The 27,937-nt window shown below is 35.9% G+C and overlaps 1 protein-coding gene across 1 annotated transcript in view; it reads right to left on the reverse strand.

Moving 5' to 3' along the window:
• ZNF407 (zinc finger protein 407) overlaps positions 1 to 27,937 on the reverse strand; it is a 374,450-nt gene that overhangs the window by 322,388 nt on the left and 24,125 nt on the right. Inside the window, exons 2-3 of the mRNA XM_026669912.2 lie at positions 22,619 to 27,359; positions 8,129 to 8,243 (exon numbers count right to left, since the gene is read on the reverse strand). Coding sequence (XP_026525697.2) covers positions 8,129 to 8,243; positions 22,619 to 27,293 — 4,790 coding nt within the window. The 5' untranslated portion in view covers positions 27,294 to 27,359. The remainder of the gene's footprint in view (positions 1 to 8,128; positions 8,244 to 22,618; positions 27,360 to 27,937) is intronic.

Raw genomic sequence — 27,937 nt, forward strand, 5'->3', positions numbered from 1 at the left:
GCTGCGCCATTCTGGTGGAGTTTGGGGGAGAGAAAGAAAGGTTTCTGCTGCTGCTGCTGCTGCTTTCCTTGCATGAAGCCAAAAGTCTCTCTCTCCCCCCCTGAGAACGGAGCTAGAGATGGTATCCTGCAATCCCAAAAAAAGAATGATCGATCGGTAGGAAAATGGGGTGGGGAATTTTCCTGCAGACTTTTTTTGGGATTTTCCCAGGGTCTCTGCTGCTTTCTGCAGAGATCCTAGGAAAACATCAGCAAGCCACCGTCTATCGAAATTTACATTAGTGGTCCACGGGATTTAAAATTATGAGTTTGGTGGTCCCTGTGGTCCAAAAGGTTGGCAACCCCTGTTCTAAAACACAGAGAGTTATCCTTTTTTAAAAAAATGTTATGTTAGGTGTAAATCCCCATTTAATAGTTGACCAATTTAATATACTCTGGTACTATGCAAACAAGCAATTTGTAAGTACCTTGTTGAAAATGTTTTCAAATCTGTTCACCCCCCCCCCCCCAAAAAAAAAAAAATTGGGCTCGCTTCACTATATCAAGTGTGTTGATCGGATGCAAATGCAACCATGTGCAACAGTGGCATGATTGTATGAATCTGGAACTACATGGAGAAAATGAGAGGGGGGAAATTATACCACAGGTCCTAATCAAGGGAAAAAAAATATTTGATTTCTTCACTATGATCAACAACACATGTATCTATTACAAAGTACAGAATTACAATGGCAATCAGAATACTTTACTCAAAGTTCTGGAGGACTATGCTCTTATATACTAACATTGTTTTCCATAGTGCTATCTACAGAAAGAATCAGCACAGTATTATTTACCAGACTTAGCTAAATATTCCCTTTATTCCTTCGGTGTACAATTCCCCTGCTTTGCTTTGTTGGGAGGATTTATAATTAATGTAACAAGAATGACAGAGGAAGATGAAAAGATCTTGATTGTAATGCGATTGCTGCTTGCTTCTTTACAGTATTTTGTCAAATTTATTGCTGTCAATTAAATTGATGTGTGATTTTTGTCTTTCAGAAAAATTACATGACTGTTCTCTTTCTCCAACTGTTTTGATAATGCAGTGGCAGAAAAGAGGGGAGGATTTGAAATTAAGTCATTCATGCAATTCTCTGTAGCAAAACCTAAAAAGATTCTAGTTCAATTTATTACTTTTAATTTGTTCAATAATCCAAATATTCAGACAGGTTATAAAGTTGTTTAAACAGTTAAAAACAACAAGAAAAATAAATAGAACAATATATTGAACTGGAAGGATATAAAGATAAAACTTTGTATGAAATAAATTTGCTTCCTTGTTAATTATATTACAAATACTTCAAATTTAATTTCCTTTCCCTTCCCATACTCAGCCCCACAAATACCACTATGTAAGACAAACTTGTCCTAATCACAAATCTTATGTTAGTAACCATTCTCCTGAACTATCAATGCTATTTATTTATTTATTTATTGGCTTGATTACTTGTTAAAACCACGCAACTCTCCTAATCTCAAACCATAGTTCATTTTCGATTTCGTCTCTGTCTACATGAAGAGCTAGGATTACATTTACTGAAAGTAACCACTTCTTGTTTAAATTTATCATTCCTTTTAAAACCACTTATAATCTTTAGCCCTGGATTCATGTCTTTTTAGCTTGCTTTGATCTTTTCTATATCCTACCGTACAGAGTTCAGGAAAATAACAAGAGCTGGTTGGTTCTGTAACTAATGCCCATAGTTCCTCTACCCATATCTAGTGCAAAGGAAACCAGAGTTGCCTGACATATTGAGAACTTTGTACTAAGGACTGAAATGAGCATCAACATCTGAGAAAGCTTTTCAGGTATCTACTGCTTCTTACCATAACCATAACCCAAACTAAGATGGAAATGGAAAAGAGACAAGATGTTACAGACAGGGAGTAGTTAGAGACCACTTTCCAAATCTTTTCATTCCTTTCTTTTATTTCTCACAAGACTCAAATCGCCTTACAACTTGAAAGCACTGTAGCTTTGTGTTAATGTGCCCAACCATTCCATCTGCTTCCCCTCAAATAAACTTTTTTCTTTGTTAAAAGTGTTTTATCATTCCTGCCATTTTTTTTTATCAAAGTACTTAGGTAGCACCCGGATCCGATTTCTTAAGCAATGCGCTTGAAAGTCAGAGGCCAATGTTGAAACACTTGGTACCTTTTGCTGACTTAATTTGGGCAGTGCAAATTTCAGGACTAGATGTTTAAAAATGAGAACTTATATATAATGCTTGTGTAGTATACGGTAACTATCTTTAGATATACCCATAAATTAGAGATTCATTTACTATGCTGCTCGGGTCAGGCACTTAAAAAAATAGGCAGGGTACCATATAGCATATCCTTCTTCTAAACATGTTGCCAATGAACATGTTATCTAAAGCGTGCAGCATTTTCCAGCCAAGAATCCTGACTCTTTTTATCAGATCAATGTTTAATCTGATGGGGAAAGAGAGCAGCATAAAAAAGAGAGGAGCATAAATTCAGCCAAGTCCACACAAAAAAGAGACTAAATTGTTACCTGTTCCACCATTGAGATGTACTATCAGGATTTCGTACCACTGAATAGATAATACATTTTTCTTGGAGAAAAGGAAGAGAAATCTCATCTTCCTGGAATAGGAATACCTAATTACAATAAATTCTATTGCAATGGCAACTGAAAAAGCTATATATTAACAATCATTTCTATTTTATTAAATACTAGACATGTTCTTTGCAACGATTGTTTCTATGATTCAATAATGTATTGTTTTTCAGAACCATTCTTGTATACACACACAAGAAATGCCTTTAGAAGACACAGTACTTGTTCTAGGTGGCACATATATCACAATCACACAGCTACGTGCATCTTTATAATTGCAGTTTGAAAGTGCATTGCATTGGATTATATATAGTGGAGGTATAAGAATAAATCACCAGTAGTGTCCTTAACTCAAATACAAACATATATTCAGCTAAGTATGTACTCTTCATATCTTTTCACTTCAGCAAGTCCAACAAAAGCACTGTCATAACTCAACTGAAGTAGAGGTGGATAAAAATACGCTTTTCATACAGCATTACAACTAGGAGTTGGCCTTGACTTTTCTGCTTCATTTGCCAAACTGGACACTAGTGAAGCATACTGATAGTTATTCAATAAGAGGATCTTTATGGCACTTCTACAGCTCATGTCTTAAACAAAAACCAATTCATGTAAGCCCACCCTCCAAAAACTCCTTACGTCCTTACACAGCATCTAACATTAGATGTAGCAGAAACAGCAACAGATGATCAGACAACAGTAAAGTATATTAAAATAGTACTCTGCATTAGAGAACTACTGGATTATATCTATTTTAAGGAAGCTACAAAATAGAACCCCCTATTGTTCTCTCTGTCATCCCTAAATACATACATATTGCAGAGGTTCTACAACAGACACAGTAGAGTCCATAATCCATTCTACTAGAAAACCAATATAATCAGTGGGGGAGGGGCGGAATATAGTACTATACCGAAACAGTTTATTTGCCATTATTAGCACACACAAAAGAGAAACCAATCTAATCTACAAATATCGTCTTAGCATGTGTTCTTCAAACATTTCTCAAAAACAAAACAAAAAAAATCAAAATATGACTTAATGAAATATATTATGATCAGTATAGTATTTTCTTTTGTTGACTATGAACCAAATTATCATTGGATCTACTCTAAGGGTGTCCTCTCTGTACTGTAAAAAATTCAGATTATTGAAGCCATAGAAAGTCTGCTTTACTTTGATGCTTCAGTACTGTTTTATTTGGATACAGCTGTGGATATGATGTCTATAATTAATTTTTCAGTCAAAAATGTGATTCCATGCTACATTTGATTACTTAAATATAAAACAGCTTTAGTTCTCTGAGCCAACCAAAAATAGTGATTTTTAATTTATTCCTGCTGCCTGCAATTATTCACAACCATGTATTTTTAAATATTTCCAGCCTATAAAAATTACTAATTTTTGCCACTTGTGTTTATCTGCCTTTAGACTTTGATTTGGATAAATTAAGCTCTCAAGTGTTCCTTGCTTTATGAAACGCTGCATGTTGTACACTTCAACACAAATAAATGACTTCTACCATTAGAGGTTTAAATAATGTAATGTATTTCATGCTCAGCCTGAAGCGGGATTCCAATGAAGTTGCTAATGCACGTAATGATTAAGTGTAACTCAAATACTAACTGTGTTGTTGAAAACATGACAGGCAATAATTTGGTCTATTATATTCTGCCATTTAATTGCCTAGTACAGACATTCTCTGACACTTTATGAAGCAATGATTTACAATTATTCAAGCTGCAAAGGTCAGAAAGTGACATTATAATCATCTACACAGAGATCCCTTCTAAAGCACAAAAAAATAGGTAACACTACACAAAAATAGTTTCAACTGAAGTTTCAACTTTCTATTTAAAGATTTTTTCATAGCCTTAGAACAAATGGTTCACTTACAATACCATTAAGACATATTTAAAATCCAAATGCACATCTCCCACTCTTCCCAATATTGTTTAAAAACGAAGAATCTTTGTTCTTCAAAGACAACACTAAACAAGCTTTTTTCTTATTATTTTGTTGATCTATGGCTCCACAGTCAAAGAATCTGAAACTAATTCTAAAAACTGACAAAACAAAGAGTGAAAGCAAAAGGTGGAATCCTGTTGGGGATGAAATGTTTTCACCTCTCTTTCAGGCAAGTTCTTTTAATTTTCTGTGTTAACATTTTCAAAATTCAGTCATTCCTGGGAATCATTTAAAAATAAATACTATAAAAGGCACATTCATAAATACACTGGCAAAAGTGCTACCATCCAAGTTCAAATGAAGTTTAATGTTTAAAAACACTTATCTAGAAGATATGTGAGATAATGCACAACAATAGGTAATATACAAACAGAATAGAAATGGAAAACATAGGCATGTTAGAAAAACGAGAAATTTATGTTCTTTAATTAATGTTCAAAATCTATCACCATTCCTTAATGTAAATATGTGATTCCACACACTACAAGAATGTATAAGGTAAGCCTATAGATTGGTTTTAAATTATTAACTTTTTTTAATTTTATTTTTTTTCTAACTTTTTCACCTACTGATTTATTTATCTCACTTTAATAAAAGTCTTACAGGTTTCTTTAGGAGCATTTATATTTCAAGGAAAAGTATGAAAAAGTAGATGCATTTTTAATAGATGCATGCTGACCGTAAATTTGTTTAAAATCTGAAATCATGAGCAATTCCTTTGCTTTTAAAGCCTCAAAACTGCAAGCTAAGCCTTTTTTCTCATTCCAATGCACAAGGTTTGCAAACATAACTATTTGAAAACCAGTTTAAGTTTGCTAATCTTAGTATAATCAACAACTTCATGCCCAGTTTTCTGAAAATTAGATTTAAATAGGTAGCAGTTGGATACTCCTTGAAAACAGATCCCTTCTCAAATCAGGGATGCATTTTTCATTCATGAACATAATGCAAAAGAAAACAATCAGCACACATCTGCTGACAAGGAAATGAGTAGCAGACGGTTTATTTCAAATGCTGAAAGATTAGTAGCTTCCAATCTCTATAGCAAAGTATTTCTACTGTGCAGCTGGAAAAAATTAAATTTAGATTTGAAATAATAAAAACAACATGCGAAAGCAGTGCTGTGTTTCTTCCATCTTTTATGTTAACTACACAGTGTAAAAAATCTCTTAATTTTTACCATCACTTCTCCAACATTTTTCACCTTCTGATTCAGCTCAGCATTATACTGTATTTCAAGGCAATCAAGTGAAATCTTGCATTTGTAATGATTCATAGTCTTGCACTGACAATTCATATGTCCAAACAGATTCTGTAACAACTGGAAAAATTATTTAACCTTCTACCTAATAGAAAGCTTGTCTAATGAATCTAAATGACAGGACAGAATCTTAACTACTAAAGAAAAGAAAACACAGTATAGGACCTTCTGTTTGTGACAAATTTACCTAGTTAATGTTCCTGAAAGATCATTTCACCTCTTAAAACATGATTTTTTAAAAAGGTAAATTTATAGCAATTAAAGCTAATGAAGGAATGAAACATGAGCTGCTTATGTTCGGGAACTAATAGGTCCTCTGAGCATTTCTAAGATTATTTAGCTATCAATGATAATGAATTGACGTTGTCAGTGGTTTTACTGTACTAGCTCTAAACTGCTGCTAATATGCTACTCATTGCTAGATTTTTTTTATACTGCCATTTTTTAATCTACATACTAGCCTATTTTTATGGCAAAAATAAAGGACATACTTCCTTCTTGCCACACACTCAAATACATTAATAGTGGCAGAGTTATTTAGTGAAAGTTTAAATATCCTAGTCCTCTCTTTTTCAAAACCCATTATATTTTATTGCTAACCCACTCATTGTTAATGGACTAACATTTACGGTGTATCTTGGACTAAACTGTATTATTATTTTAATTGCAACTGAAGACATATCAGAAGTAGATTTTGGAGTATCTTTTTCATTAAATATGTAAGGCTACTTTGACAACGTTGACATGTATTTAACTGTCTAAAAAATGATTTATAAAACAATAAAAAGCAGTTTCTTTTAAGATATTCACAATGTATTCCTTCATATACAAGAGTAAGCTAATTGTAAAGGGTTGCAACCACAATTTAAAATGGCTTGCCAATTCCGATCCATCATTCCCGCTATCCATACACAAGCAAATCCAAGTTCCATTTTTCACATGCCCATTAAATATCAGACAAATAGTGGCTTAGTCACAGATCCTGTATGCACAGAACTACTAATCATATCACAAAATAGATAGCTGCCCACATGCAGTAGTCATGAATATTATTTGTTGTCCAAGGACCAGAGGATAGTCCTCTTGTTACTTTACAAGTGACAATTTTCGTATCAACTTCCAGTGTGCTTGTAAGTAATTTGGTCAGCAACTGTCCAGTGCTTCTTCCCGTCACCACTCTTGTCAGTTTAATGTGCTATTTTTGTGAGAAACATTTGCCTCAGTGAAAAGCATTCTAATTTTCTTTTGAATATTGCACTCACTTTGTTCTGCTAAGAGGTTTAATTGCAAGAGCTGACACGACCAAACTCCAGCTGAAAAATATCCTTAACCACTCACTTTATCATTTTGGTGGGCATTGGGTTTAATTCACTGAACCAACACTAAACTTTACACTAACCATCAGGCCTCTCCAGCAACTTAAAATGTTTTGAAAAAAACATTTCATGTGGCACATATATTAGCTAATTTTTTTAGCATAATAACACTAAAATACACTTTTAATAAGAGCGCAGTATTAAAACCCACCTCTGAATGTCCTACGCCATACTATATATGCCATGGCATTTGGAAACCTTTTAAACATTTCTGCTAAATTAATTAGCTTTGGATTAAAGAGTTTCAGGATCCGCCATTTTAAATGCAATATAGTTGAAGTTCAATTAAACATTATGAATGGTCCATGTGACGAAATAACCATTAAGGAAAAAAAAGAAAATGGGAAGCATTTCTATGTATGGCAATAAATAAAAAACCTTTAGAAAGTTTTCTTCTATCTCCTGTAATACAAAAACCTCATAGCAGCACATCGTTCTAGAAGCAAACAATACATAACACAAACATGGATGAGCACAGGAAAACACAGACTATACTGAAGACTATATTTTTTTAAACACATACGCACATACTTTACATGTGTACCTCTCTCTCTCTCTCTCTCTCACACACACACACACACACACACACCTTTAAAAGGAAATTTACAGTTCTCCCTGGCAATGTGAATGAACATCCTATAATTTAGTCAATTTACAGATTACAGGTTCAAATTGACCTTGTAGCCCATAAAATTGCTCATCTGCGGTACTGGATTAGAAGTAGGAAAAGAATGTCATAACTGTATTTAAGGAATTTACCATAACAATGGGAAGGAGGATATGCATGCATAATTTTAGCCTCTCTTGCTCACATTCCCTCTTTGAACACTGAAACAATGCATAGCCTGCACTCCTTCCCTGCTAACCAAAGGAGGAACTATTTCAATTTACTCACCCACAGATATGACACTTGTATTCCCTCATCCCAAGGTGCCTCTTGACATGGTTTCTGGCATCTCCTAGTTGAGCTGTTGCAAAGTGGCAAATCTTGCACTTGAATGGCTTTGATCCTGAGTAAAATTTAGCATAAAGAAAATTAGAAGCTGAATTAGAATATTATATTACCCTTGGATAAAGAAATCACCATCTGCGGGAGACAAAGCCATTAAAAAAAACTTTTAAAGGTAAGTGTAAAAACCACCACCCCGTATTTAATCTGTTGTAAGAATCTTTCTTAGCCCCTCAAAGAAAAATGCCTATTGCATACATTTATAACTCCAGGGATACTATTAGGATTTTTCTCATTAAGTTTACTTTCCAAGAGTTCAAATACAAAAGTTAAGCAAGAAAGGGGTTTCATTAACAGACATCGTATCAATAATTAGATGATGAGATACTCTAAAATATTAAAATGAAACAAACGTTGCTCAGAAATTGTCCATTATGAAATGGCCTGGATTTCAGATATCACCAGCTGAAGCTTGACACAGTTCATTTCACTAGGGTCTAATTAGTTTCTACAGAACTGTACAAATCTCATTATTATTAAGGTGGAAGACTTAAAAATACATCAAAAATGCTCAAAAATGCCCAGAAATCCAAGCCAAGATGGCTCCATCATTGCACTCCAAATACAACTGAAGGACATGTTGTTGGGGAGGGCTGATTTGGACTAACATGTAGAACTATCTGGAGTTCTAACAAAGAGAGAGGTTTTGACAATCAAAGCAAATTATAAAAATGGCCTTTAAAGGGTTTTAAATCAGGGGTAGTCAACCTTTTTATACCTACCGCCCACTTTTGTATCTCTGTTAGTAGTAAAGTTTTCTCTAACTGCCCACCGGTTCCACAGTAATGGTGATTTATAAAGTAGGGGAAAAAACCCTTACCGCCCACCATGAAAGCTGGAACGCCCACTAGTGGGCAGTAGGGACCAGGTTGACTACCACTGTTTTAAATAATTGTGTGAATCAGCACTTAAGAGAACATCCATATGTTGATCTGATTATTTCAATTCATATTAGAAATCCAATATGCCTTTTTTTTTCCTCCTGAAGGCCACAACTGATGCTAAAATATAGAAGGTGGAGGAATATAATAAGTGTTGAAGTTCAATGTGCCAAGTTTTCCTAATATGCAAATACCATTTTTAGACTTGATTATGTTCCATGAGCCTTTTTTGTGGCACAATGTGGCACTGTTGAAGGTTATCATGACAACTTTGGCCATGCCTATAGCATATCAGACTCTATAGAATAGTTGTAACTACTAAGAGAGTGTTTTTTTAATTCTTAAAACATATTTCAGCAACTGTTTTGCTGTGCCCTTCTTTCAGACAAAAAATAACATTTTAATATTGCTATTCTTGCAGAGGAAGAGACACAGAAAGAATGATATATTTCAATTGCAATGGCATGAAGTATATGAATATATAGTGAATAAAATATTTTACCTTGATGACTGTTTTATAGTCTGAATTTATGATTATTCTGAAAACTGGAAGTATTGACATTTGGGCTATTATTTATTTCAGGAACAAACTTTAACTGGCCAGAACAGATATCCATCAAGACACTCACACAAACAGGGGAAAGAGTCTTGTTCTTTTGTAAAGCAATCAGGCCAAGTAAAAAAATAAAAAATAAAATTGAATATTGTAACTTAAGATAGCTTTCAAACCAAACCGAGGCAATTATGTTACCAGAAAAATGCAGTCATTAAACCTGGCAGGTGTCAGTAGTGCAATACTAAGTGGTAATACATTATTTTAAAGTATTCTTTGACCCTTTCCAACTTTTAAAAGAGCAGCAGATCTCTCTATCCATAAATCCCAGAATTGAAGTTAAGTGTAAGTGCAATATGCTCACGGATACTTCATATTATGTTTGGGATATGTTTTGTGAAGAACTTCTTCCAATATAGTTAAGCATAATATGAAATATGGGATCTTTAATAAATATACATAAAAGAGTTCGGGTAAGAAAAATGTTACAGTACATCATACTTGATCAATGATCCCTTCTGTGCCCTTGAACACACAATAGCCTCAAAGAAGACTTTGTTTAAATTGAAGATCTTGGTTAAAAAAAATTTAAAGTCTTAAATTTCAATTTCATTCTCAAAAGCTGACAAAAAATGAAGCATTTAATTTTAATCTTCTCACAGAAATAAAAAAGTCAACAGTACTAAGCACAGGCAGATAAGGTTGAATATTTCACAGTTCAATGACAATGAAGCCAGATCTCTTAATACTTCCATTTCTACTGTTCAAAGTAGATGTAAAATATATTTAGCACCTGAACAGTTATATCTAGTCAGCTTTATGTTTAAATGTCAAAAGCAAGTTGAGTCTGCAAGGAGCAGGAATCACACTGAATCAATCATGGCAGAACACCAAGTTTATTTAAATAGTAATGATAAAATTGATTTAACCATTAATTTGCCAGCATTTTGTATCATCAGTGCATCCTGTAAAGAAGCCAGTGAAAATAAAACCATTTAAGTTTCTGTGCCCATATTAAACACAATGTAGCAGTTTAATTTACCAGTTAGATGTAATAGGCTATACAATGCTAAAATTGTAAACAGTGATGCATTTTGTTTCATAAAAAATATTTGCAGATTTTCTTTTGCTTATTCCTCTCATTACACAACAGTAGACCTCATTTTGGGGCTAATAGGCACAATATTGAATATTGAAGGTATGTCATGCCTGTTCATAAAAAGACTGCCTGTGTAGAACAACTTTTACACTCACAAAATGGCCACTGTGGGTTCTGTGAAAGTTTTGTACCATGGATGACTGGAAAACCTCATCTCTCAGTTCCACATTCCCAACAATACACCAGCAACTTTGTTAAGTAATTTGACTGCAACAATTAGACAGCCTTTAATAGTAAGATATTTTGCATCTAACAGCACTCAAGAAACCTGTTTTTCAATCATAAAGTTCAAATTCTCATTCTCCATCCCCTGCCTTTCCAAGCCAAAAGACTGAATTTATAAGCTGCTGCATTCAAGGAGATTCAGGAGAGTTAGTTATTAAAAACATTTAAACATATACTGAGTTGCTGGAATTGTATAGGTAGAAAATATGGAAGGAGGGCTGCTGAGTGTGCCATGGGGTGGGGGGGGGTGATTATGGTGATGGAGTCTTGTTTTACTGTTTCATTTTTTTATTATTAATCATCTACTGGTTTTATTGTTATTGCAAGCTGCCCAGAGTGGCTTAAGATGGCCAATCATGTAAACCTTTTAAATAAATAAAAACCAAGAGTGATACTCAAATCACAGTAACAGCACAATACAAATGAACAGTGATGGAAAAGAAAACAAGTCCAGATGGGAGCAAAGAGAAAGGAGTGTTGAAGGCCTGGCTGAAGAGCCAAGTCTTTAAAGGCCTTCAAAATATCAATAGACTGGGAGCCATTTAAATTTCAGGGGGGAACCTCGTTCCAGGGGGGCAGGCACTGCAGGGCTCCTGAGTTACCAATGTTGGATTGATGGGACCTAAAGCATGCCAACCCCCCAGATCAAACTGGCCAGGCAGATACTATGGGAGACAAAGAATCCCTACATTAACCAAGCCCTATCCCATGTAAAAAATTGTGTGTGTATGTGTAGACAGAGTTAGAGATTATAGAGATAGAAATATAGAGATACAGAGATAGAGCTATATAGGTTCCCACAATATAGATTAAATTTTATATGGATATAGCTAGGCAGTAAACATCTACCACAAAAAAAACTGATGAAGTTCTTCCCACCCAACTCCTCTATGTTTTCTAGATACTATTTTATCTCCCTTTCTTTTTCTGTTCAGCTTATTTGCACTGAACATTGGGAATTCACTATTCTTCCTCCAAGGTTTGCAAAGCTCCCCTCACACGATTTTTAGATTGTTTTAAATATAGTTTTATTTCAACTCCAGGTTTTATTGGCATCCATTTCAAGAGAGGAATTTATTTATTTTTGTGGATTTACTGTTACTGTTGTTTTGTTATCGTTTCATTTTTACTGTCGCACTTACAATTTTAACTTAGTTTAACCTCTTGAGTTGGGGGAGTATAAAAATTGTCAAATCACTTCCACACAATGCACCAAGCTGCAGCGTTTCATTGTTTTCCTTATGTATGCTTCTGTCATCCAGGGGTTTTAAATAAAAGCAATGCTAGAGGATTTTGCTTTACTTTCCGTTGTAAGAACCTGGTGCCAAAGAAGATAGCAATGGGGCACAGAGATGTCCAGATATATTGTACTGCCTATTTATGGACATTTATTGTTCGGTTTTTTACCCATATGGTATTCCCTGTAAGGGACTGCTTTCCCCAAAGTATCATTTTTCCATTCAACTGGTAGGCTTAAAGTACCAAGAAGTTGGGTATGAAGGTGGACAACAGAGAACATAGGGATCTGTCAACAATGCTGTAGTATCTAAAATAAATACATATTGTACACTTTAATTATTAATGATAGTTATTGATCTTCATTATAAAGGTGCAGGGCTGATCTATCTTTTATTTATTGAACAGAATCAGAATATGATGGAAATGCTTCCAAAAAAGCAAAATGGATTCATTTTTTTCTTCAGTTAAAAGCCCAGGATGTTATATGACTAACCACTGCTGAAAGTAACAGGGTTTTTAGGCTGGAAATATAAAATCCCAGAGACCAAATGCTTACAAAAAAGCATAAATATTGCATTGTATAAATAATCCTACAGTATAAATCTTTGCCATGATTAGGATTCAAAATTTCCAAAATGCATATATGGTGAAAGCTCAACTGTGGTTGATCATTTACATTATCTGTTCCTTGCTGTACTTTATTCCTGTTTTTTCTCACCTCTTAAATCAAGCCAAACTCCTTTTGTCAAAGTTTCTCTTATCTCTTAGATAACATGCCTTCTAACTGAACTCATTGGATCAATACCATTCAATTCAACACTCCTTTCCAGTACATAAGCAAAACCCAAATTTTGCACTAAGTTATAGTAAAACCATTGTAGTCCATTTTTCCATGTTACTTTCTCCCTACCATTACTTTTGTTTTGGCATTCTCTTTATAGTTTAGCTTATCAACAGAACCTCAATGCAGAATAACTCCAGCTTCAAAAGCAAAAACCAAATTATTAACATTTGCCAACTAGGTTCTATGTGTAAGTGTAAGTGTTGCATCTCAATGTCATTTCTTATTAATAATTGGTAAAATCCGAATCCTTGCCAAGTTAATAGCTCAGTCATTCTATATTTCCCTCATGAGAATATCCATCTCTAAAAACTTTGAATACTGATCCAAAGTCGTCTTTGTCAGATGCACCAACTGGACAAAGTCTAGATCCATTTAGCAGGAGGAGGATTTTTATAAGAAAATGAAGGCATAAAGTTCTCATTTTTCCACTTAACATCCCCAAATCAAAAATGGGAGGTGCCCAGAAACATAATTGGAGCATCCAATTTGGCAGTTGGCATGTGGCTCTGGGCTCGGGGCCATATTTTGTATTTTTACCTTATAATATAATGCAAATAATAATAGTATAAATTATATTTGCATAAAATATTGGGGTGCATTTGACATTCATAATAAAATTCATGCTCAATTTTAAAAATATGTAAGAAATCAATCCAGACCTCCATGAGGAAAACACATCCATGAGATTCTCTCATTTGTACAGAAGGAACTCTGTTCCAATACCAGCCAAAGTGATTATAGATCATCCTATACAAAGGATGAACTTGCATTTGAAGCTCTGTCAAAGGATAATCCTCTAATTGGTGATGTCCTCTGTCTGAAGGGCTTTCTGGTCCAATTTTATTTAAGAGAGTCCATTAGCAAGGATTCTTTTACTGTCCACTAAAGATCCTTGGATAGGAAATTGGCCTGGCACACTATGATAAAGCATATAATTTGAATTAGAATTATAGTAATTATTTGAACGTGTGTGATATTCTGATGAAGGTGATGGAATGGGAAGACCCATAGTTTACTCTTAGTCATACAAACAGATTGGATACTGGACTGGGAAATCAAAAAACTTCTACTTATCAACTGGGGTTGGACCAGCATGGTAGATTAGAGTCTAGTTTTCATTGAAAAGGACTTCATCTTGTAGTGGACTGATTTGGGCTGATGACAATAACATATATGCACAGTAATACTATAGATATCATACAAACCATTTTTATACATGTGATTTCTTGCCTCTTTTTCACAAAGAGGAACTGAGATATCATCCAGGAAAGAAATAGCAGACAGGAAAAAAAACTGTCCCAAGATTAAACCAGAAGTGTGTTTAATCAATCATCTCAATAACGTGGGAGCCACTTTCATCTAACTATCCAGATATAATGAGATCTTCCTATCTATGTATGGAATAGGATTATCTTTCATACATGACTACTTTCCTATCAGACAATTAAATGAAGACAAAAGCTCAACAGGGTTATTGTATGCTACAAATCTCTCAGCAGTGGTTTACAGATGTAATTCTTTCATAGTTCTTGCACAAGGCAAGAACTATGAAAGAAATCCAGCAATGGGCATGTGCAAGCCTTATTTAAAGTATTTAAATTCAAAGACTTATTTAAATTAAATATTTAAAGTAGAACTCCGGTTCAGTTCTCCTTCTTCTTACTCCTGCTTTGAGAAGCAACAATTTGGGAGCCGCCTCATCCTTGTAGCAAGGGGAGATAGCTAATTCCCTGTTTCTTTTTTATTGTAGTAGTCTGCTCTCCTCTCAGGCTGTTTGCTTCTGGCTTTGCCAGATCCCGTCTTCACATTTACAGAGTCTTGGGAACGGGATCCCAAACCAGAGAGCTTAGGAGAAGAAAGAGCTCCTACATAAAAGAGGCAGGGAAATGGCCCTTCTTCTATAAAGGCTGCTCTGAGCTAAAGTAAAAGACATGTCAGTAATCATTTCCTTCACTTGGTTCTTAATTGTTTCGGTTAGTGTTTATGAGTACAGTAGCACTAAAATCTCCACTAGAACCATGCCAGACTTTTTGAAATAAGCAATGCCACTTGTAGCCTGGCATCTCAAATTCATCAATCAGGGTCCCAGTAATGAAGGGTTTTATTTATTCTTTTTTCCTTAGTTCAATCCCCACCTGCAGTATAACTTCAAAGCGATCACACCGTGCTAAAAGGGGCTTTTATTCATAAGTCTTTATCACAAGAGATTTCTGGGGCCCAAATAATTTTGTTTTGAAAAATTACCGACTGCCAAACATACAACTTAGAGATGAATCTTCATTGCATTAATATTTCTTCTCAGAACAGCCATAATCTATTTGTGACTCCAGAGGATGAAGTAAACAAGGACGACACAGGAATTCATGACTACATTTGTAGAATACGATGGTTAATTAGATATACTGACCTGTTTGAACTGGAAGTTTAAAAGTCTTCCACTTGTAATAGTTATTTTGCTTTTCTCTACATTTTCTCATTTTCACTTGTCTAATGAGTAATGGACTTCTTTGTTATCTAGTACTATACTCGTACAGATGACTCCCAAATCTAATGCTGGTATTTTAATCCATACTGGTGCATAACATTCTCCTTTGGTGTCTCAATTTTACTGTCCAAAATCGATTTCTTTCTTTATTGAACTGTATTCAGCATGTGGAAGATGGGAAGAAACACTACATAAAGTATTCAGCAAATTAAACAACCTTGGCATCATGAGCTGGCATTGCAGGGGGGTGTTTTGTACTGGTGCTCCTCTTTCCTTTGGAACCAGTCCCAACCGGTATTAATAGAGAGCAAGAAGTCCAGTCCATTACCCTGTTTTGTAGACTGTGTTTATTCTCTGCTCCTTTTCCACATCTACCTGGAGCCCCTGAGTGAGATCATCCATTGCCATAGGTTGAGATATCATCCCTATGTACCCAGGTGCACATCTACATCCTGGGTGAAGTAAGTGATGCTGCACCTTTCAAAGTGGTTGGAGGCTGTGGGGGTCTATATGGGGAGCAATAGGCTTCAACTGAATCCTGATAATATGGAGTGGTTGTTGGTAAGAGGTTCCTCTGTATCTGGGGATTCACTAGCCTTCTTGGATGGAGGTGCATAATTTGGGGATCCTCCTGGATTCATGTCTCCTGCTTGAGGAGCAGGTAGCAGTCATAGCTAGGAAGGTCTTTGCTCAATTTATGCACCAGTTATACCCTTTCCTGGATCAAGAACCTCTTTTTCAGTCATTCATGCCCTGGTCATCTCCTGTATGGACTACTGCAACATATTCTACATAAGAGTATATAAAAGCTGCAACTGGTGTAGAATGCGACAACACAAGCAGCCTTGGGTGCCTCTAGGGTTGAACATGCAACAATTCTGTCAGTTTGCTTCTGGGTCAAACATCATGGCATGGGGCCAGATTATCTGTTGAACCATCTCATCCCAATTACATTGCCACCCAGGCAGGCAGGCAAAGTGTGTTGCAGAGCCCGACAATTTAGACTTTTAAAGGGTGGGAAGGAAGGAAGAGAATTACTCTGCCATTGGCCTCCTCCCTGGAACATCTTAACCCTAGAGGTGAGGCAGGCCTCACTCTTCTGGCCTTCTGGAAGGGTGTCAAGACTATGTCTAAGAATGATGTGCAACCTTAGAAATGATTAGTGGCTTGAGAGCTTATTATTATCTTCATTTTAACCAACTCTTTTTATCTGTTCTTAACTAAGTTTTATATTATTTTCTGATTCAATTATAAACCACCCAGAGTCACTTAGGTGAGATAGGTGGTGCAGAAATTTGATAAATAAATAAACAAAGAACAAAAAGATAATAAAAACTTTTTCCCATTAACTATTAATAAAAATGTTAGGACTACTATTTAGTGTGCAAAAGCAACATTATCAGAAAAGCCATTCATTTTAAGGCTAAAGTGAGAGTAGATTAAAACCTCCTTTGCAATTCTTCCTTCTTCGGTCCAAAAATAACTTGCAAAGTGAAATAGCAGATCTCATTTATTGTCTGCCCATTACTCAAAAATGTATTTTGTGATATACTCACATCTACTGCAAAGCACAGTAAAAATACATGGTGATAAGACATACACAAGACATTAAAAACTGTGCTAACTTTTACTAAATGTTACAATCAATGATGTAACTTATGTAAGTAGGGTTGCTTTGTCATATATTGATAGTTACCTCACTTTCACATCCACATTAACTTGATTTTAAATGCAATTAATACATATAGTCAAGGAAGACTAATGGACTACATTCTGCACTTAACCTGGTGGACATTTTCAAATGGCACAAGTGACCAGTGCAAACCTATTTTGCATTGTAAACGACTTAATAAATCTTAATGGATTAAGAATGATCAGCTATCAACACACAAGGGAAATTAAGTGCTGAAATGCCTACATTGATTATTTTAAATTATTAGCCTTACTCTGTTCTTGAATTTGTATGCTTTTAGTGAGCTTTAACACATTTACAAGACTTATTGACTATAATTACAAGAGAATTCAAGTAATGGACACATCAATTATAAGCAACATGTCCTGACCAGACAGTTGCATAAAGAATTCTAAAGAGACCTCCATTAGCATCTTCTCTGTAGTTTTATTCCATTTTATCTGCCTTAAGAGGGCATATTAAGGGATCATAAAAACACGTGAACAAGTTGGTGCTTCCTAAAAACCCAACCGTTGCAAAATCAAACCATTTCCTGAAACTGTTTTCTATGCGCAAATCCAGCAATAGCAGACTTTTAAAACAGCCAGAATTCCAAAATAAGAGTTTGCAAGAATATTTAATTTGAGTAAAGATTCCTGGTGACAATATTCCTCACCTGACTCTTAAGCATATTGCCCAACCACAATTTCGTCTTCTGGGAGAAAAGGAATCATTTCAGGATAGCACCAAGGACGTTAATATTTTTGCAACACTCTGAAATCTCTTTATCTTTCCATTTTCTTTCTAGAAACTGCACCAAGTTTCAACTACTGCATGAATTTAAACCAGAGCTTCTATAATAACCCATTATTTAAAAGTACAGTAAAATAAACCTTATAGTTTTAATGAAAATATGTTCATTGAAATGTGAATTTATTATTCAAATCCACTCATAAATTTAACCAGAGAGACACCACTTGTCTAAGCAGAGCCCAGTGATTTAGAAAAGCTGTCTATTTAAAATAAAGAATGCATGGCAGGTTTATAGAAACACAGCAGTGAATTTTTACATAAATTTAGAACTGCAGCTTATGCATTTTCGGCAAAAGTGTTGTTTTAAAATTTCCCACTTAATATAAAACATAAAAAGAGAATGGAAAATGTGGAACTGCATAGGGTCTAAATTATCTGGTCCAAATATCCCAGGTACTGCATTACCATTAACAATGCTTTCTAAAATGATGGCCAAATATCATGATAATCATATGCACTTGTATCCCAAAATCAGCATACTTCACAAGTAAAACAAAACAAAACACCAAATACCCATTATTCAACAACTAAACATAATTAGCGGATTCTGTATCCAAGAGGCAGGAAACTAACCTAACTATCTTAACTTACTAAGATCATCTTCTGGACAGTACTCTACCAACCTGGCAACTGCTCAATATCTTGGGAAGTTATTTTAGCCCAGTTAAAAAGTAAATAAAAAGCTGTGCTGTAATCCTATCTATCTGCAGGCTTAAACAAACAGTTAAGGGCCGTGCATGTGGTCCAAAACTATTCAAAAGTGCTTTAGCTCCTGAACAAGTGCCTCCCTGCTGTTCATTAAAGCAGGTCTTCTTTTTCAGGGTTCTGCAGCCCAGTTCAAGGGATTCAAAAGGACTCTGTTCATTCAGGCTTTGGATCAAGGGTGTCATTATCACAAGATGTATCGTGACTTTTTCCTCCTTTGCTAAACTGGGTGTGGCCATGGCCAGTGCATGATGCATCCGGCCCGTGTGCTGCGAGTTTGACAGCCCTGCTTTAGATGAAACAAACTAGGGTCAAAAATTTCTCAAAAATGGTGTGTGTCATATCATATATATCAGTGATCCCCAACCTTTTTTACGCCGCAGCCCGGTATCCCCAACCTTTTTTATGGCGCGGCCCGGTACCGACATCAGCTGGCGCCGCCATCTTGTTTTGATGAAAAAGTGCTTCTGGTGAGCTTTCTACCCGGAAAAGCTCACCGGAAGCACTTTTTCATCAAAACAAGATGGCGGCGCCTAGCAAGCCAGCGGCCCGGTAGGACTTGTTCCACGGACTGGTCCGGTCCGTGGACCGGTGGTTGGGGACCCCTGATATATATCATATATACAGGGGTGGGATCCTACCGGTTCGGTCCGGTTCTACAGAACTGGTAGCTCCGAAGAGCAGCTGACACTGAACCGGTTCGCTGGGATGAGGTTTTGGTCTGCTGCCCACCCAGGCTCTAGGCTGTCCTTCAGTGGCTGCATTTTCCTCCTCAGCTGCTTTGCGCGGCACAGCTGAATGCCAGGCTCATCAGCTGGAGAAAGTAAATGCTTGCCAGAGCTGGAAGCCTGCACATGTGTGCAGTGCACATTTGACGCGCATGCACACATTCACCGGACTGGTTGTTATGCCAGTTGGATCCCATCCCTGCATATATATCAAAAAAGATATATGTATATAAAATATTAGCTCTATACCTGTGCTTCGTTATGAAACTATGTGATCGGGCTTAGCTTTTGGAGGAAAATAAAAGGGAAAAATTGTGCCTCTGCCTACCAGCATCCACTAGTATTCATTTGGCTAGCATCCTGTCAGTGTGCGAGAGATTTGAGGGCTGTTTGGAAACTGAACCATGGAAACTGAAACAGTATTTGCTGTGTGAGCAAGAAGGAGACAGCAAGGAGCCTGGGCGTGGCTTAGCTCAACTTTTCTGTACTAAAGCTGGTTGCTGCTGTGAAACTAAAACTGAAATTGAAACTCCTCTCCTATGCTTGTGTTCTGCATTTGGAACAGATTTCTTTTCAGGTGGGGAGGGGGAGTAGAACTCCTTAGCATCAGAGCATGTTAATAATAATATACGAAATACTAATGCTCTAATGATCATTTCAAAAAATCCTTTCTTAGTGAGCACCTAGAAGCCAAAAGGAACATACGTGCCAAATTTCAAGTTTGTAGGCTTTACGGTTCTGGAGATTTTGTGATGATGCATGAGTGGTATTTTGCATTTATATATACAGAAAATATCCCTAGGAAGCAAGAAATAAATAAACAGAAAAAATGCCTGAACTGATCTGGAGAAATTTTCAAAGGCACATCCCAACTTGTAAGATACCTCCTATGCACACCCAGTTTTCTCAAGCATACTAGTACTGCATAGGGACTCAAATATAGGTAGTTCTCGACGTACGAGCACAATTGAGCCCAGAATCTGTTGCTGAGACATTTGTTAAGTGAGTTTTGCTCCATTTTATAACACAGCTTGCCATAGTTATCAAGTGAATCACTGCAGTTGTTACATTGGTAACATGGTTGTTAAATGAATCTGCCTCCCATTAGACTTCGCTCATTAGACGGTTACAAAAAGTGATCACGTTGCCCTGGGACACTGCAACCGTCATAAATATGAATCTGTTGCCAAGCATTTGAATTTGGATCATGTGACCATGGGGATGCCACAATGGTCATAAATGTGAAAAATGGTCATAAATCACTTTTTTGAGTTGTAATGTTAAGTGGTCACTAAATAAATTACTTAAGTCGACTACTTGTAACAGATAATGACATGGATTTACTTTTGGAAGACAAATCTTAAAATTAACAGAAAGAGAAAGGAAGGAAGGAAGGAAGGAAGGAAGGAAGGAAGGAAGGAAGGAAGGAGGGAGGGAGGGAGGGAGGGAGGGAGGGAGAGAGAGAGAGAAAGAGAAAGAGAAAGAAAGAAAGAAAGAAGGAAGGAAGGAAGGAAGGAAGGAAGGAAGGAAGGAAGGAAGGAAGGAAGGAAGGAAGGAAGGAAGGAAGGAAAGAAAGAAAGAAAGAAAGAAAGAAAGAAAGAAAGAAAGAAAGAAAGAAAGAAAGAAAGAAAGAAAGAAAGAAAGAAAGAAAGAAAGAAAGAAAGAAAGAAAGAAAGAAAGAAAGAAAGAAAGGGGGGAATGAATCAGAAAGCTACTTTCTGAGGTTTTTTCCTCATATGTTGTCCTAATTTTTCCCAACTTGGTGTGATTTTTTTCTTTTTCTATTTCTTCTTTGTCTTGGAGTCAGTATTTGGACAACTACGTGAACAAATCCTATAAGTTTTCTTACCAACATTTTCAGAAGTGATTTACCACTGCAAAACTTCCTTGGGATGAGAGAGGTTGACTGGTCCAAGTCTTCTAGTTGGCTCTGCGCCTAAGGATAGATATTCATGGTCTCCCAGTTTCTAGCCTGGTAGCTTCTACATTGAACTAGCTCTCTTGGTGTGAGTCCACTAGCTGATCATTGCCAGAAATGGTGGCTTCAGAAATGAACTATCTCCAAATTTCTTGATGATCAATACCTTCAGATCTCAGTTACCCATCTCTGTTTCATTTTATCTGTGCTCTCTTTAAACTCCAGTCCTCCCCTTTAGCTTAATATTTTTATCCATCCAATAAATAATCTCAGACTGGGATTTATACAAACTCAATTAGTGGAAGACTAGCTAGAGCCATACCAATATGGTATCAACAGAAGCATCAGCAAAGCTAAAATTTGTTACTTTGTGTTCATGGATAAAGGAAACTTTTAGTCCATCTGTTTGGGTAGGTAGATTTATTTATGCAACTGTATTTGTGTATCTTCTGTTCATACACCGACTTTGTTGAATGTCTCATTTCATCAATATCTCTTGCCTGGTGGCTTGCTCCTCCCCTTAAAACATACTACAAAACACCTTGTTTTAAGCACCTAATCTTTGGTAGAAAAGGAGGGGGAAAGCCAGAAAAGGGGAAATGAAACTCCAGATCAATGTCAGGTAAGTAGGTAGGTAGGTAGGTAGGTAGGTAGAGACAGAGATAGACAGACAGACAGACAGACAGAACATCCACATCCACATCCACACCTATACATACATACTTGCATGAAAAATTTGCCAAGCAATTCCACATTGTACAAGCAGAAGAGATCCATTGTTTCAAAGGAAAATATCCTATGAAACCACAAATTATTCATTTCATGAGTTACAATGAAATTAGTGAATTATAGGCTTATCTGGAGATATAATCTCTAAAATGTATATTAACAAAAGAGATGCTATTGAAAATTTTTAAGAAAATTAATCTTCCTGTTCTTTGGCTTCTAAAAATTACTTCTAAAAGTTAACATCTATATCTTTAATCAATGAATATGGAAATCATATATTGTCAGAATAGAGTTTTAGAAGGACTGATTTAAAAGTTTCAAAGGGGGAAGAGGGAGAAGGGGTGGGGGGAGGAAGTGAGGGTGGGAGGAATCTTAATTCAATTTTAGTCACAAAACACTAAATTGTACAACTCATCAATACATACCTGTATGAGTACGGATATGAGCTAGGAAAGCCATTGAATTACTACTTCTGCATATCTTCCCACAATATTTGCAAATATTGCCTTTATTTTCTTCTCGCTCTCGGACAATTTGTTCAGTATCTTCAACAATATACTTATTGACTTCCCGGAGCAGTTCTTCATGTTGTTCTTTTATGTGAAGGAATAAATTTTGTTCAGAATCAAAAGGTTCTGTGCATTTCACACATTTAAAGGTGGCACCTCCCTCCGGCAACTCTTCAACACTTGCTTGTTCGTTTCTCATATGGCCAGCACTAGCAAGATGCTGATGAAGGCTGCTCTCGGTGTAGAATGATTTTCCACATAGCAAGCAATGGAAATGCTTCTCCTTTGATGGATGCTTCATGGCTATGTGAACATTTAGTCCACTTAAACCATCTGCTAAAAAACCACAGTCATCACAACAAATCCGTGGAGATTCTCTCACAGGATGGCCTTCTACCTTCTTCTTTTTTCCATCATTCCGTGGGCAATCCACTTTTACAGCTCTGTCCCAACTTTTTTGCTTACTCAGGTTCTGGCCATCAACTGGGCGATCGACTTGTTCCGAACCGTCTTCATGGCTTATTTTCACTATTGAAGAATCAAACTGATCAGAGTTTTGCACGCCTGTTCCATCTACTATTTTGCCATCAACACCGTTTAAAGCATCCAAAGCTATATCATTTTTGTCCATGGCTTCAGCTACTGAACTATCTGAACCCCAAATATTATTCAAAGACACTTCTGCTTCCTGCTGTGCATCTATCAAGGTAACCTCTTCTTCCGCTGTAGGACATTGCCTAGTGTTTATTTGTTGCTGTAAAATGTGGATGTTTTTAAAACTTTCAGTGCTTTCACTGATGTTTTCCTGCTCCAGTGCACTACCAGTGTCTGAAACTATAGATAAATGGGTTTCATCTGTTTTCACTTCTTCAGTAACTACTTCTGAACTTTCGTATCTTTTTTCAGAATCTTCCTGCAATTTATTTTCATTTTTCATTAAATCTGAATTTGGAGAACTTTCATCAAAAGCCATGTTTTCATCTCCAGGTTCTGTTGTCAAATGAATGTTTGATTTTGCTATTTCTTGATGTTGATGCAGAACACAATCAATTGTTTCCTTAAGTTCAACCATCTCATTGAGTTTAAGACCTCCATCCTGATCATTTTCTTCACGACTTGTATTTTCTCTGCCTTGATCTGTTCCATCTTCCATTTCAGCATCTACAGCCTCAAGAATGCAATCTTTAGAAACCTCTGAAGCAATACTATCTTCTAATGCCAAATAGGTAGGTGACTTATTTGCTTTTTGCATGACCTCATTGTTTGGACTTTCCTCTTCTATATTACTTTTGGACTTTGTTTCATCTAGTGAAATCTGAAGATCTTCTGTATTTTGTTGCTCCTCTCCAAAAACAACAGCAGTTTCTTTGGCAATACTTGCTATATCTGCCTCCTCTCCAGAAGAAGCAATATATGACTGTCTTTTAATTTTATGCTTTTCTGTTGCAGCATGCCTAATCATCTCTCGGCGAGTAACTGCATAATAGTCACAGGCCATGCAGTAATATTCAAATTCTTTAGTGTGCTTGCGTTTTATATGTACTTCCAAGGAAGAAAAAGAATGTGCAATGAAGTTACAATGAGCACATTTGTTATCATTTGCAGTTGCTAGTCTTGTTTGAACCTGCACATTTTTATCCTGGCTAACGTTACTTGATTCTGCAATTTTACGTTGTGTTTCAGAAAAGTTTCTACCGCTATCTATTTTGGGAAGGTGAATTATATTTTTGACACTTAATTGGATGATATTGTTCTGTTCATCTACCTTGTTTTCCAAAATAGGTTGGTCCGTCTCTGAAACCTGATCATTAGAAACTATTAATTCTTTTGAAAGGTTTCCTGGATTGTCTGTTTTCTTCACTTTGGCTTCGATATTATCATTTTCTGGGCAAACAATAAACTCAACACTTTTCTCCCCAATGGCTTCCAAGCGGCTTTTATGCTTCTTTGTAGCACAATGACGTTCCATATCACCTTTAGTTACAGTATAGTAATTGCATACTTTGCATAAATAGCTGTACTGGTGGCTATGCTTTCGGCGAATGTGAACAGTCAAATTTGTTACACTAGACGCCAATAGACCACAATGAGGACATGTCCGGGAAATCGTCCCTTTAGGCCTACCTTTCTTTTGCAGGCTGCCAAGAATCAACTCATTATCTTTAATCATTTCATTTGATGGGTACAACTCTTTATTTATCGATACCTTCTGCAGAGAAGAGAAAGGTGCATGTATACTCTCATTTTCTAACACTGTCTTTAAACTTCCACAAATAGGGCCTTCAGTTCCTTTTTTACCATCTATTCCACCTACACATATCTTTTCAATACATTCCTCAAATTGTAAGCCAATGTTGTTTTTTCTGGCATTTTCAAGGTGTTTGCTTCGCTTTATGTGTTTTTCCATTCCTTCTTTGCTTAATGAATAAAGGTTACACGCTTTACAAAGGAAATGGTATTCCTGAGCATGGCGAAGTTTTATGTGCCTTGTAAGCACAGAAGAAGACCTTGTTTTATAAAAACATTTTTTACACTGAAATTGACTTCTGCTCAGAGCAGACTCCTTGAACTGACTACCAGGTTGTAATACTGAGAGCTTGACATCTTCCTGTTGTGCTTTCGATTCTACAACCTTGGGAAGTTCACCTGAAGGGCAAGATGTTGAATGCACAGCCAGATCACTCCTAAGTGACCGAATGGAATTTTCTTGAGACAATAAATCACTATGATGCTCAGTTGCATTATGAGCTGCTACTTCTTCTTCGGTTAGAAAATATTCGCAACAAGCAGAACAAGAGAAAGCCATGCTATGCTCATCGGACATGTGTTTCCCAAGGCTTATTTCATTTGGGGCAAGAAACAAACATTTAGGGCAATTTATCTTGCTATTTTCTATATGATTATTATTTTGATGACATTCCAGGTCCTTGCTGTCAGAGGAATATCCATATATTTGACAATGGACTTTAAATTCACCCTGCGTTTTATCAGCATCCAATTTCAGGTCTTCTTTATTTGACAAGGTAGATCCAACACGGTTACCAGGATCTAGTGTTCTCTGCTCATCGAGTTCCTTTTCTGATGTAGTCTTATGTTCCAGTATAGTTTTTTCAACTTGATGTAGTGCTGCTGTTTTGGGGATATCCACGCAGAAATCCTTGCCATTGCCTTCACTTTGTAAAACTTTGGCCTGTGATAAATCACTCTGATGCAACTCTCCCTGATTGCTATGCTTCACTCTAAAATCAAGCTTGCTTTTTTTACCAATACCTAAAAGATTGTATCTTCTTTTAATCTGCTGATTTAGTCTGAAAAAAGTACTTTGCCTGAAAGTCATTCCTCGGGATAGGATTCTTTTTTTCTGGAAACTACCTAATATGCCCGTGACCTTTAAGTTGTTAGCTGTGACCTGACTACTTTTAGCAGGTTTCAATAAACATGGATTGCATTCTGAAGACTCTGATACATCTGATTTTTCACCATTTCCATCCACCTTCCACAATAAGGCCTCTTCCTTAGTAATACATTCTGTTGATTCAGTGGATGGTATCATTTCAGCTAAATCTTGACAGTTTTCTTTCAGGTTCTCTATCTTATTGCTTGAAATTCTTAAAGGATCTGAAAGCTCATCTCTTATTTTTTGTTTATTAGATGCCAATTTCTTTCTGACATTCTTTTCTTTGATTGGAAACCGCTGTTTTTTATAAAATGATTTTTTTGTTAACATCTTTACAAATCCACCACGGGCAGCCAGATTTTGTCGTCGGAGGTGTGTCTTACCAAGAAAATGAGCTTCTAGGAGAACTTCCTTAAAAGTCTGATAACCACAGAGATCACAAAAATAGGTAAGTTGACCAGAAGTCTGCTTGACATGCGCTTGCAAAGATGAAGTATGCTCTGATTTAGAAGTAGAATACAAATTCCCTTTTTCTTTTGATTGCTTAAGGTGATGTTCCTGAATATGGTTTTCTAAATCAAGAGCAGAAGAAAAAATCTCCTTACAGATATTGCATTTTGAAACATTCTTAATAGTACTCATTGTAATGCCAGTTGAATCATCTAAGATAGATGATTTGCATTTTGGAAGTAATGTTTCATTCTCTTGAGAAGATACATTTTCCATAGGTGTTATATGTACAGTATTATCTTCGGGCACAAATTCTTGCTGAATGCATGAAGAATTTGATGAAAATGAACATCCACTTGGAGAGGTGTTTGTAGCCAGTTTTCCTACTGGTTTATTTGTCCCATCAATAGAATATTCATATGTTGTAGATTCAGAAGGGTTTACTTCATTCCCTTTTGCAGGTTTTGTACCAACCAGCTTTAATCTTTTCGAGACAGGTTCATTGTCAATTATAGTTGTTTCATTGAGTTCCTGACCAGTTGTTTGGGAAAATGGCCGTTTAGATAAGCCATTTTCTTCTGGGTTTTTCAGTGGATTTTTCAGTTCTTTCATCAGAAGCATTTTTGAGTTAGAAAAAGATTCATTGGGAGTTTTTCCTGCTAAAATATTTTTAGCGCTGTCTTGTAGTAACTCATTTTTTATGTTTTCATCACATTCATAATTCTGACTTTTTTCAACATTCATCCTTAATGAAGATAATGTAGAGTATAATCCCAATAAAATGAATTAGTACATCTGTTCTAGGAATGTCTAAAAAGAGAAAAAAACAGAAAGTATAAATTAGCTTCTGTGTACATAAAAACAAACATGTTTTATTACAATCCAATTCATAACTTGCCAAATGTATGCTATTACTTTAACAAATTTCAATGACATATTCAGCTATTGATTTTGGTAAATATTTTCTTACATAGAACAGTATATTTTGTCATCTAAATAAAAAAATAGTTAGGATTTTTTTGCACAACAGACATCAGTAAAAATCATGGAAAACAGAAATAACTTTTAGTGTCACTAAAAACAAAATTTTATAACTTACAACAATGCAGATAGATATTACTTAATTCCAGCACTTCTGAATACAATTATATACTTTAAGTGGAACCAATCTATAGAAGTCATATCAAGGTTGCAATGAAAATAATATGTCCATTTTGGGAATTCAAATGTAAAAGATGTGACCTTTGTGTTTGATAGCTTGACATAATATTCTAAGAAAGCATTGCATTTATTTAAAGGGCAACTAGAATACAGAGAACAAATACTATTTCCCCAATTAAATTTTTTATAACTGAACAACTGACTTCAAACTGAAATTGATGTTAAGA

Source organism: Notechis scutatus, chromosome 3, assembly GCF_049901735.1.
Source record: "Notechis scutatus isolate UNSWTSFEM ecotype Mainland chromosome 3, rNotScu1.2, whole genome shotgun sequence".
NCBI classification, from domain to species: Eukaryota; Metazoa; Chordata; class Lepidosauria; order Squamata; family Elapidae; genus Notechis; species Notechis scutatus.